The 11,241-nt window shown below is 34.2% G+C and overlaps 1 protein-coding gene across 3 annotated transcripts; it reads right to left on the bottom strand.

Annotated features, from left to right (window-relative positions):
• Positions 1–6,494: 6,494 nt before the first annotated feature.
• LOC108736197 (facilitated trehalose transporter Tret1-like) lies at positions 6,495–10,627 on the bottom strand. 3 transcript variants are annotated; one of them, XM_018468543.1, is made up of 9 exons: positions 10,564–10,627; positions 10,401–10,494; positions 10,205–10,340; positions 9,958–10,143; positions 9,799–9,897; positions 9,531–9,736; positions 9,265–9,477; positions 9,022–9,208; positions 6,495–6,917 (listed from the first exon to the last, which is right to left on the bottom strand). In XM_018468543.1, exons 1-9 carry the CDS (start codon positions 10,575–10,577, stop codon positions 6,577–6,579), a joined length of 1,476 nt encoding a protein of 491 aa, XP_018324045.1. In that variant the 5' UTR covers positions 10,578–10,627; the 3' UTR covers positions 6,495–6,576. The 3 variants fall into 3 exon arrangements, with proteins under 3 accessions (XP_018324045.1, XP_018324044.1, XP_018324046.1); XM_018468542.1 differs by having other exon boundaries at positions 10,401–10,497; positions 10,564–10,616; XM_018468544.1 differs by lacking the exon at positions 9,799–9,897 and having other exon boundaries at positions 9,531–9,628; positions 10,401–10,497; positions 10,564–10,616.
• Between the last annotated feature and the right edge of the window lie 614 nt (positions 10,628–11,241).

Raw genomic sequence — 11,241 nt, 5'->3', positions numbered from 1 at the left:
AATGTTAGTAAATTTAAAGCTGCTCAGAGCACATCCGTATACTATTACCGAAGAGCAAAGAATCATTCATTATGTTATTTAATCATCATAACATCACCATAAAGTCTTCAGCCCGAAGACACACATCTCCTCTTCTTTGTATCTTGAACCAGTCATCACCTTTCTCGAAAACTAGAGTAGCCAGCACTTATTTGCAAATAGTAACCTAACCTAAAATAGAATATACAATAAAATTAAAAATTGTTGGGCTTTTCTGACTCTACAGGTATGCACAATAAGACCAAAATGCAAATGAAACTAACTGGCACATCTGTGCCACATGTTAACTAGCATTTGTTTTTGTAAAACACATAATTAAATTAATCAATGAGGATGTAAACAAAAGTTATGTTCTTAGTCGCTCAGAAGACGACGGAATATAACTGAAATGCAACGAGCACGCTGTTTAACTATTTACATAATACTATGTAGTCAAAGATTCCCATTATACCTCGCTGTACACTGAGCAGCTTCTAATTCACATGAGGTTTTACTGAACAATGTTTTTACAAACTAATAGACTATTCAGACTGAATGACCGAACTCAAATATGGATAAATTCAATATTATGTCCTAGAAGAAACTGATGTTAGTGTTTTTTTCGAAAGGGACTAGAGAAAAATAATAACGACCACCGTTAATGAGAACAAATTTTCATAATAGTTTTCCCATTTGACCGACTATGTAGTAATATTAATAAACTTGATAAACGAAGCTGTAGTCCACTTAATACGTTGTTAGTATTAGTTAATTAGGTTTTAACTCTACAGTGCTTAAAATTTAAACAGTGCTTTTCATTATTTTGTAAAATCCTCCACTTTTAGTCTCTTCTTGTACTTATTAAACAAAATCCGCCATTCATACATACATATAATGAAACCAATATATCCATGGAGTACCGCGACGCTAGCGCTTTTACTATAGTCTGTATATAAGGATAAAAGGAAGAACTTGATCCCATTCGAGCGGCTTAACAAGTTATTCAAGCATTTCAGCTGGCATCTCGTGTGTACTGAACGGATGCTGCTATAAATCTTAATGCATCGTTCGGTGCATGTCTCAAATATTGTAACGAGCAGGGAAGCTCAGCACAGTTCCAAAGCACCCAACGTTGCGGTTCAAGTTGATGATAACATATAGTCAGCGTGCCCGTTCTAACTTTACACACACAAACAAATCTACAGCACAACCGAGCTGTAATTTCAGATAATCTCGTTATGAAAGGCAATAATCTTTAATTGAGTATTCTATCAAGACATTTGCCAAATTGTTCCTTATGTAGCTATTGATACGAAATTTAATTTGCCTACTTTACTTTCCTTACAGTCAGATTATTGAGAAGTGACACCGGATGTAGTAATTTTAAGAATGTTAAGTAGAATCACAATTATGAAGTAAACTTATTTGTGATCTACTATGTACGGTTTGTCGTTGTTGCTGTTGTCACCTCTCATAGCTTAGTGGTCAGAGAATCGGTGCGTAAAGCCAAAGGTCCCGAGTTCAATTCTATTAATTTGAGGGAGTTTGTAGTGGGATTAAATTAAAAATCGGTTGTCTGTAAAGTCGGTTTATTGACGATAATTGAACGTGACAACGTCATAAGAAAATACTGATGGAATGGTTTCAGTTTTCAAAAGAAAATTTTAATTTTATTTGTTTGATAGATATTTTGTATGGATATAGAGAAGGAGGTAAATGGAAATGTATTACTGTATAGCAGCTGTCCACGCGGACGCATCGCTCACTCAAGTAGGAGAGAGACAGATGTCGAACGCTGCCGAACGCGGAGGCCGATTGTGCCTCTTTGTCGCTCGTTCCGCGCTCTCGCTTGCACTTCAAGCCTTAAATGGAACGCCTCAGAGCGAGGTAACGCCGCATGAGTCATGTTTTTTCGTGCGTGCAGCCGGCTCCATCGAATTATAAGACGTTGTCACGTCAAAAAAATTAATTTTCACATTAATAATTAAATTTATTATTTATTAGATACCCAACGCGTCTATGTTAGGAGTAGATACAGAAACACCTGCTCACAACCGCTTTTTATTAACGTTCCAATCAATGCTGCCTAAGTTGGTCTCGGTAATGTTCACTTAAGAAATAGGATATCTTAAAATATGTACATATTAATTTAGCTTCTAATCAACAAAAATTTTCATTTGTATTTCAGTTTATATGCGTCTGCTTGGTCTGTGGGTACACATTTTGCCCTCAGCCCAATATTGATACAATTTTATGAGTTTGTATGAACAACATCTGACCAGTAGAGTTTGTAGTCGCTACAACAGAATAAACCGCATCGCATCAGGTTTATGTGTTATTTATTGCTTGTTTTCATTAGTCGTAAAATGGACATGTGGCTCAAATAAGCCGTTGTAATAGAGCAATATCGAGACGCGGATATCACTTTTACAAGCCCAAATCCGCTATTTGTCGATCTACAGATTGCCATGCAAGTTTATTAAACTAAAACGGCCAATTAATTTTATGCTCCCACGTTATTCGGTTTAACTGTAACAACGGTATTAAATTCTTTTGGGTCGGCCTTTAAATGTCGAAATAGCATTTAAAGCCGTGCAAAACGGAATCATCAAATTCACACAAACTTTTCAAGCTTCAAAATTGTACAATACAAATTTAGTAGTTTGTTTTTAGTTGCATTAATTTTTATTTTAATCTATCTATATAAAGAAAAAGGAAAAAATTAATAGGTACTTGACATGGTAATAAATTATATTCACCAGATTACGGCAATTTGTTAACATTTAACCATACTTCAATGAAAGTCTTAAGGGGGACAGAACACCTGATCGAAAGTTTCTTTTCCTATTTATCGTGTGGTCAACCTCCAGCCCGCATAAAAGTCTCCATCCGGCCCGAGAGATCTTTAGAACTAATAATAAATAAATATCTTCAGAAACCAAAGTTTTCGATACTGGCACGTCCTAACTAACGATCAATACAATAAAGCATTCCAATGGTCACACCTAAATGTGTGTATATACATTATATTATAAGTAAGCATACAACTATCATTGCCAATATTTCCGAATTCAAAATTTGGAATTTTTGACTGTGTTAAATAAATATACTAACATAAAGAAATAATAATAATAATAATTCCGGCAAATATCCTGAAGTTTTAAGATAGCTTCGAACTGTCCAGAACTAAAATTTTACTCTTTCCCGACAATTTTTGCTCTTATTCTGTTCAAAAAATACATTAATTATCTACCTATTCAAATGAAGTCGAAATCTTTTTATTATTCTTCAAATAAAAGTAATACGAAATTTAGTCAATAAATTTTCAGTATATGTTAGTATCAATTGTTGTCATTCCATTAGCGTATTTAATCAATAACTCGCCCAAATAGCCCCAGAAATTCGAGGTATCAAATTATAACGGAGTACCACGTTTCCTAATAATACTATTTACATAGATCTATGAGGTTGTATCCCAATCAGACAATATTCTGTACTATTTTGTATAATTTAATTTAAAATTCGTAATTTTAATTTCTTTTTTCTGTATTTATGCCATGAGATCTCACTTTAATCTAAATTTAAAAATCCTAACTCAGCTAATACGTTTTGATGATCTGTAATATTTTAGACTGACAGACAGACTACCGTAAGTGCCCTCTAGGTTTTGATGATCTGTAATATCTTTAACCGGCAGGCAGACACATTTATTTGGGATTAGTGATTGTCACATTTCATATTTCGTATAGTAATTAGCAATAACTCAATAACAAATTTTTATAATTAGATTTTCCGTCAAGTAGAAACTTAACGAAATTAAACTTTTAAGAACCCCCATCTAACAGGTTTTACTTCGTTTGGTCTCCGATCTAATACCTTTATTTAATCGCTCATTTCCATGTCAATTAGAATAATTAAAAGTATATCTAATCTCAAGTGAAAGATCATGGTCGGTATGAAATAAGTATAACAAAATTAAATACAATAAAATACTATTTTTTAGAAATAACTTACATTATTTGAATTGTGACATTTATAAAAGGAAGATGAAGGAAATGTTGGGAGCTTTATTATTTCATAAATAGTAGATTATACTTGTTCTTCGTCTGATTAAATTGGACGTTGGAAAACAAAATCGATATTTCTATTTCATACTCAATTTTCTCCAATAAGGATGTCAAGACAAAATGTCTTGTTCAAAGTCGTTCTGCGGCTTCCTTTAGACACCTTTTTAAATCCAATTTTACATTACGTAACTATCTCCATTTCATTTCCAGCCTTTATTCTTTGATATTTGTATAACTGTAGAATAGAGGAGACCCTTTACCGATCCCATTGCCATCGGCGAAAACATCCTCTATCAATAAAATTTGTCCTATGTTTTCTTTATTTTCAGTTTACCCACTAAAGATATTGGACTTAGTCTATAAAGAAAGTCAAGAAATGCAAGAAACGCAATTGCGGTTTACATGAAACTTCAGAACATTTCTTTTTTCTGGGAAACAGAATTTCAGCACTCATAAACAGTATGAGCGAATTAATCAACACAAAACATTTATAGTTTGAAACGATTTGTTGGTACCTACTGGCAACACCAACAGTTGGAATGTGGGTTGTTCTAGGATTAGGGAAAGGTGAGGTCTGTTTCAAGATATGAAAAAGTGCATATGCATGTCTAGCGAGTCCTCAGACCGATGATCCTGTGATGATAATCATTAATGTCTACGTATAGTTGTATTTCCACATCAAAAAACTAACGTAAGAGAAACCCTTATCTCAATTTTAAAATTATGCTAAAAGTGTAGTTAACAACACCCTCCTTGAAGATGGCTTCAAATATTGTAATGCTGCCAATATAAATACACCGCATCTGTTTAAAGAGAAAGTTGGTATCACTGCCAAATTTTGTTATTGTGCTTAGCCAATTTCAGAGGTGGAGTTGTAAACTACATATCCGCCGAAGTTATTTTTAATTTGCTAAAAAGAGTGATACCGATTTTAGTTTGCCTAAAATTTGTTTTTTTCGTTCTCTCCTCAGGACCTTCCTTTTGGTCTAAAGCAATGGTTTCTAAACTTTTTCGTAGAAATTCAAGAAGTTCATGGTGGGCAGTATTCTGTTGAAACCGTCAAAGGCGGATCGCAATTCAATTCTGCAAGTCGATAACTTGCATGTAATATTCCTTATTGACCGTTCTATCCTGTGTCAATCGAAAAAAACTGTAAGCAAAACCTTCACATTCAAACTAACTTGGCGCGCTTTTTTCGGTCTTGGCTCGTGCGGCAGCTTCCATTGAAATGATTAAGCTTTGGATCACCGCGGACAATCCAATAACTTCTTAGCAATGTTAATGCGATGATGTTTTGGTCGAAATTAAGCATGTCCAAATCATTAATAAAAATCGAATGGCAGGAGCCAACTCAGCAACTTCTTTAATGGTAATTCCATGATTGACCAATGCTATTTTCTTTATTTCATCAAGTTTTCGTTTGCCGTTGATGTGCTCAGGCGTCCGGCACGCTCTTCGTTCTTTTCGGCCCTCTGAGAACATTTTGTACCACCGATAAGGTCCAATGTAGCTTCACCATTTGCCACAGTCAACATTCGGAATGCGTCCGCACACTTAATTGTTTTTTCACACAAAATTTGATACAGATTCTTTGATCCATTTTTTGGGATAAGAAAAAATTGAAGACGAGCGTGCAAGCAAATCAGTTGTCAAAAATTAACTGAACAATCAACATGGAACTAATTCAAGAGCTTTATCATTTGAGTTCTCATTAAAAATGATAATAATTGTTAAAAAGTTAACGTAATGGCTTATACTTCAGTAACGAATGTATAACCATAATTTTATCAATAAAACGAAATAGGTGGATTGAACTCAAAAGAGCATTCTAATAATTAGTACTAAGTAAAATTCAAACCATTTAAGCTGTTAGTTCGACGGAATTCAATTCCTATCAACGATCTCGAATTTTCTCACGATTAAAATATGGTTCCCAAATATAACTCCAAATTTTCCTTATGTTTCATAAACATTTATAGTCTAAAAATTTTTAGTTGAGATGTAATTTATACCTATACATAGATCAGATGAAAGTAGGTATTATGTGAGTACTAATGTTATGTGACCCCAATTTACATATCATACTGTCCCAATTTTTGTTTTCGCTGACATGGATCCCCTGCAAATCAGAGTCGATCGCTGGAGGTTGATATAGAGCACATTTGGTAATTACTGACTTAAAGCGTGAATAACACACTCCAAACGCACTGTAAATTTGTGTCCCAGTCACACATTTTCAAGAAAATTAAACAAGTATTCTTATGGTAAATATTATTCGAAATATTATAAGTGCTTTAGTGTAGATAATTTTAAGTGTCGAATAAGTATGATAAATGTTCATACTACACGTGCCTACAAAAAAAAAAACGACTTGTTTGAATAATTTGTATTCAACTCTTCAACTGTGGGTTTAACAAACTAAATCACAATGACGAGAAATAGGTACAAAAATTGTAAACTATAATGCTTCTTCTACATTATTTGACCTATTCTAAACTTTTTCATGAAAATTATGTTCGATTTCAGTCAGCGATTTTTTAAAAGTTTCTGGAACGAATAGTCGTACAAAAATTACTCCACAGAGGGCAATTGTACCATAAAGGAATTGCACCCCCGAACTTCCCAGTAGTTGCTGCAGAGTCCGGAAACTGTGAATAGCTGCAAACATTATGCCCTCCACTGTAACTGTGACGAATCCCACAATCACACCCTTATTGTCAGATGGCGTAACTTCTCCCATCATTGCCCATGGTATCGGTTCCAATCCCAAAATGGCCATCGTCATGTACACGAAAAGAGAAACTACTGGTACCCATTTCTCCTGAGATACTCCTGCAGATTTATAAATTTTCAAAAACAAAATATCTTTATTTTGGAACTCAAGGAAGGTGAACGTAAAGTTAAATCCGAAAAAATCGCCGACTTTCGATAGAAAGAGTGATTTCTCTTCTTTTCATAACTTCGTTACCATAACATGGTCAAAGCGAATTCTCACCTCACGGCCCGAAATTCGTGTAGGCCTTTTTTGATTAATTTTCGTATAAAAATATGGTTCAAGTAAAAAGCAAACAGATGATCTTTAATAGGCACATTACTAAATGATTATGATGATGATGGTGATGTATTTTCTAGTTTTCAAATGGAAAACTGTCCATTTCCTAATTTTCGCAAATAAAATAATTGCAAATTACGTTAAAATGAAGCCACTCACTTCAGGGACCTACATGCAGGGAGAAAATATAAGCAAGCTCCAATTTGCGGATGATACAGCAATATTAGTTTCTAGCAAGGAAAGCTTTAAATAAAATGGAACTAGAAAATGGAATGACAATTAATGAAAATTAAATAAAAATATTGATGCTTTAGGGACGTAAAAATTGGATTAAAGTAAATACAAAAAAAGAAGAGGGAAAAATTAGAAGTCGTCAATTTTCGATAATTAGGAAATATAACCCAGGAAAGGAGAAATGCTAGAGATATAAAGCAAAGAATAAGTCAGGCAGCTTTTAACAGAATGAAATCACTTCTGTTAACGAATTATTTAAAAAAATCTAAAACGCCTGTTAAAAGTGTATGCCTGCAACGTCTTTGTATAAGTGCTAATTGTGGACCATGGACGCGAAAGAAAAGGGAAGGTTAATAGCGGGGTGCTATAGAGGTATAATGAAAATACCCTGGAAGAATAGTTAGAAATAAGGACGTATAGGGACGGCTCGGCAACATGAATATAATCACGATTGATCCTATCTAATATTGTGTACTGATAGAAGATTACTGTTAGTGACAGCTTCGAGAAGAACGTTAAGAAATTATAAAACAAATAAACTGACGCAGGAATGTATCCAATCGTTGCCTACCAAAGTTAGAATTATTACTTATAATGCTTCAGGACAACATTATTTATTTCGTGATAAATAGGGTCCGTTCATAAAATGCGTTCGCAAAGAAATGGAGAGAGGCGTATTGTTTAGGTGGTCTAAGGAAAAGTGACGTTTCACGGTTTATAATGTTTATTTAAAGTACCTAAAAACCCGTAAATAAACATAAGTGTTTGGATGTCGTGAAGATATGCAATTTTTTCATTCAATTTCAAAACCTCTTCTCGTCGAGGAACATAACGCTAACGTCCACGCCATGTGTTTCGGCAATTCCAAATAGTTTTACCGCATCACCACACACACAACCCCTATTTTTTGTTTGTAAAAGTTGGAATTTTGTATTTGTGGTTACGTCTATACCTATCCGTGAAAAGCGTAAGTTGCATCAACAGGCATGCAAAATTCGTATGGCAGCAATGTACTGTATTAGGACGTCCTTCACATATCGCCTAATAATTTACCGAAAAAATTGAGTGGTTTTGGCGTTGGACATTTACTGTTGTAAGAGTAGATATGTTGAATTGTGGATAACGGTGTCGTAGACATTGGGATAAATTTAGTACCTGCGATAATGTCGTTTATATTGCAACAGATAGATACATCCGCGTTTTCTCATATTATCCTCTTTTAAGTGGCAGCTATAGCTCTGTTGTTGACGTGATATTTTTTGAATTACGTTCGGGCTGCTAAGTCAAAGATGTGATTTTCATAATAGTATTTCCGTATAATTCGTGGTTTCTCAATGTCTCTCTCCAAATTTTCTGTATGGTAACTGGTATATACCAGCGTTTATCATTTTAACAATAACAACAAATATTTCGACACAATCATCCGGTATCCGTTTATTCCACCGTATGTACCCTATGATTTCTGCCTATTTTGGATGTAATTGAATGCCTACCACAATGCACCTTGTATCCAGCAGATGCTGTCTCGTATAATGACGTCTCTGGCCCAACCAGTCATTGGACTGACGACCTTAAGGTGATGTGAGGTGAGACTTAATACTTAACGGATTCTTTGTACACTTATAAGATCTTTTTAGGAGGGTTTATTACCTTCTTGAATCCATTTAGTAAATATTCCAGAAACAAAAAGGCTTAGAGCCATCCCTAGACAGCTAAACATCAGAAGGTTGTTCCTTTTAATGCTGTTCATTGTAAAAATGTTTAATAGCGATGCGAGAACTGGTAACCCCGTAACTATGTTTGAGCATATAATTGGGCTAATGTTACTTCCAATATTCTAAAAATTGCAATAATTATAATATAATATAATTTAGGTACTCTTAAGTAAATTACTTCAAAGAAAGTTACGGCGTATGCAGTGATAACATAAATTCCAGAAAATTGTTGTATCGCACACAGTCCGATTAGAGTTAGTACTGGTTTATACGTCCCGGGCTTCGTAAAACGTTTTAGAACGTTTAAATTCGTTGGGTTCTTACTTTGTATTTTTTTATTTATTCTGTGAAATTGTTTCGTTAAGTGTTTTAAGTGCATCTCGGCAGTGTTCTGAAATCATCAAAGCCCTTAAAAGTTTTACGTTACGTTTAACTAAGAAGTACCTTTTCTCCATCGTCCAAATTTTGATATTTTGTATACCAATGTAGTGATTTCCGGGCTATTTCAAGTCTTCCCCTTTTTATCAGCCAACTCGGACTCTCTTGAACGAAATAAGTTACAATGAATAATAGAATAGCGTAACAAAAACACAACCAGGCTATTGTTTTCCAACTAAAGAAATATCCCCCTAAATATATCAGCTCTACTCCTGAAAATATCACAATTACATTAATTGCCTGTCGTCAACTTCTGAAACGACGGTCTGTATACCTAAGGAAGAAGCGAGGCATATTGAAGCCAGAAAGCTTCCCCTAAATTGTGGCCAAGTTATTTCACAAACAAAAGGACCACTTGCGTTTAATGCGGTTACTACAAAATTGTTTAATTAAATTTAGACGCATTATTAAAATGTGGCAGGTATCTACTTACTGGCCCCTAATCCTGTAAATATTCTGCCACAAATCACCATGGCAGTGTTTTGTGCCAATGCAATTAGAAGCCATCCTAAAATTGAAGGTAAGGCCGATAATCTTATGGTTTCTAGTCTTCCAAAATGATCTACCATAAATCCACTAAAAATAGAGCCAAACGCCATCGATAACGATGTAGCACTGGCTAGGATATAAATTTAATTAGATATTGAGAAAATCTTGTTTGACGTTTACGATTTTTTTACCTATCCAAGATGTTTCGTCTATTGACGCATGAATTTGGGCATCGGGTTTTTCAAGTTCCGGGATCACAATACCCGAAAATGATAAAATCATTCCTGTTAACAAATTAAACGATGACGCTACACAAACCGAGTAAAGCTAAAAGCAAATAAGGTTTGGGTAGTCGATAATTTATCTATAATTAAACAGTTTACATGCCTGGGGTAAAACAACTCTGTATGATTTTGCTTCATATATGTTTACTGTTTCTTCATTTACATCTTCTCCATTTTCACCAGCAACTATATGATAGCTGCTTTTTGATAAACAGAATATTTTAATGTGATATCTACTACTAACGCTTAGTATCTTTGAAACTTACCCGTTAGAGACCATTTGGTTGTTTTGAAAAAATTTTCTACACTTGTTAACAAAGAAGCATAAAGTAAAAGAATGAATTGTAAATTGTAAAAAAAATTACTATAAACAGATCAGAAAATGCCATTATTTAAAAATAATGTTCATTTTACAAATTTAAGTGATAAGAAATCATCTTATGAATATTTAGTTGTTGCAAATATCCTACGTAAAAGTGTGTGAAATTTTTGTGTTTGAAATGTATAAAAACAAACCCATCAATTGTATTAGTGTACTATTCCAACAATTGCAACTATTAACGTTATTAGTCAATATTTTCAGTTGATAATTAGCAAATTATTGCTTTATGTTTTTGATTATTAATTCATGAGGTGAATATACAGGGTGTAAAACAAGAGAATTAAGTACCTATGTCTGTCCAAATTACCAGCATCCGTGTAGTATTTATAGTAAGTAGAATGAACGTAGATTATATCTCGAAGTCTCGACAGCGACTGAGACTGTCGAGACTTCGACTGAGTTTGTCCGAAACTTCGAAATATAATCTACGTTCACGTCGTCAACTCAGCACTACCACTGAGGATGTCAGCCGCAGTAGCTGACAAAACACCTGGACAGAATAGTTCACTTAGACCACGGCCCTATAGCCCAAATCTTCATTATACTATGGATTCCGGCCGTG

The sequence above is a fragment of the Agrilus planipennis genome, unplaced genomic scaffold (genome assembly GCF_000699045.2).
Source record: "Agrilus planipennis isolate EAB-ADULT unplaced genomic scaffold, Apla_2.0 scaffold125, whole genome shotgun sequence".
In the NCBI taxonomy this organism is placed as follows: Eukaryota; Metazoa; Arthropoda; class Insecta; order Coleoptera; family Buprestidae; genus Agrilus; species Agrilus planipennis.
Note: the sequence above shows the minus strand (reverse complement) of the source record. Positions and strands in the feature narration are given on the sequence as shown.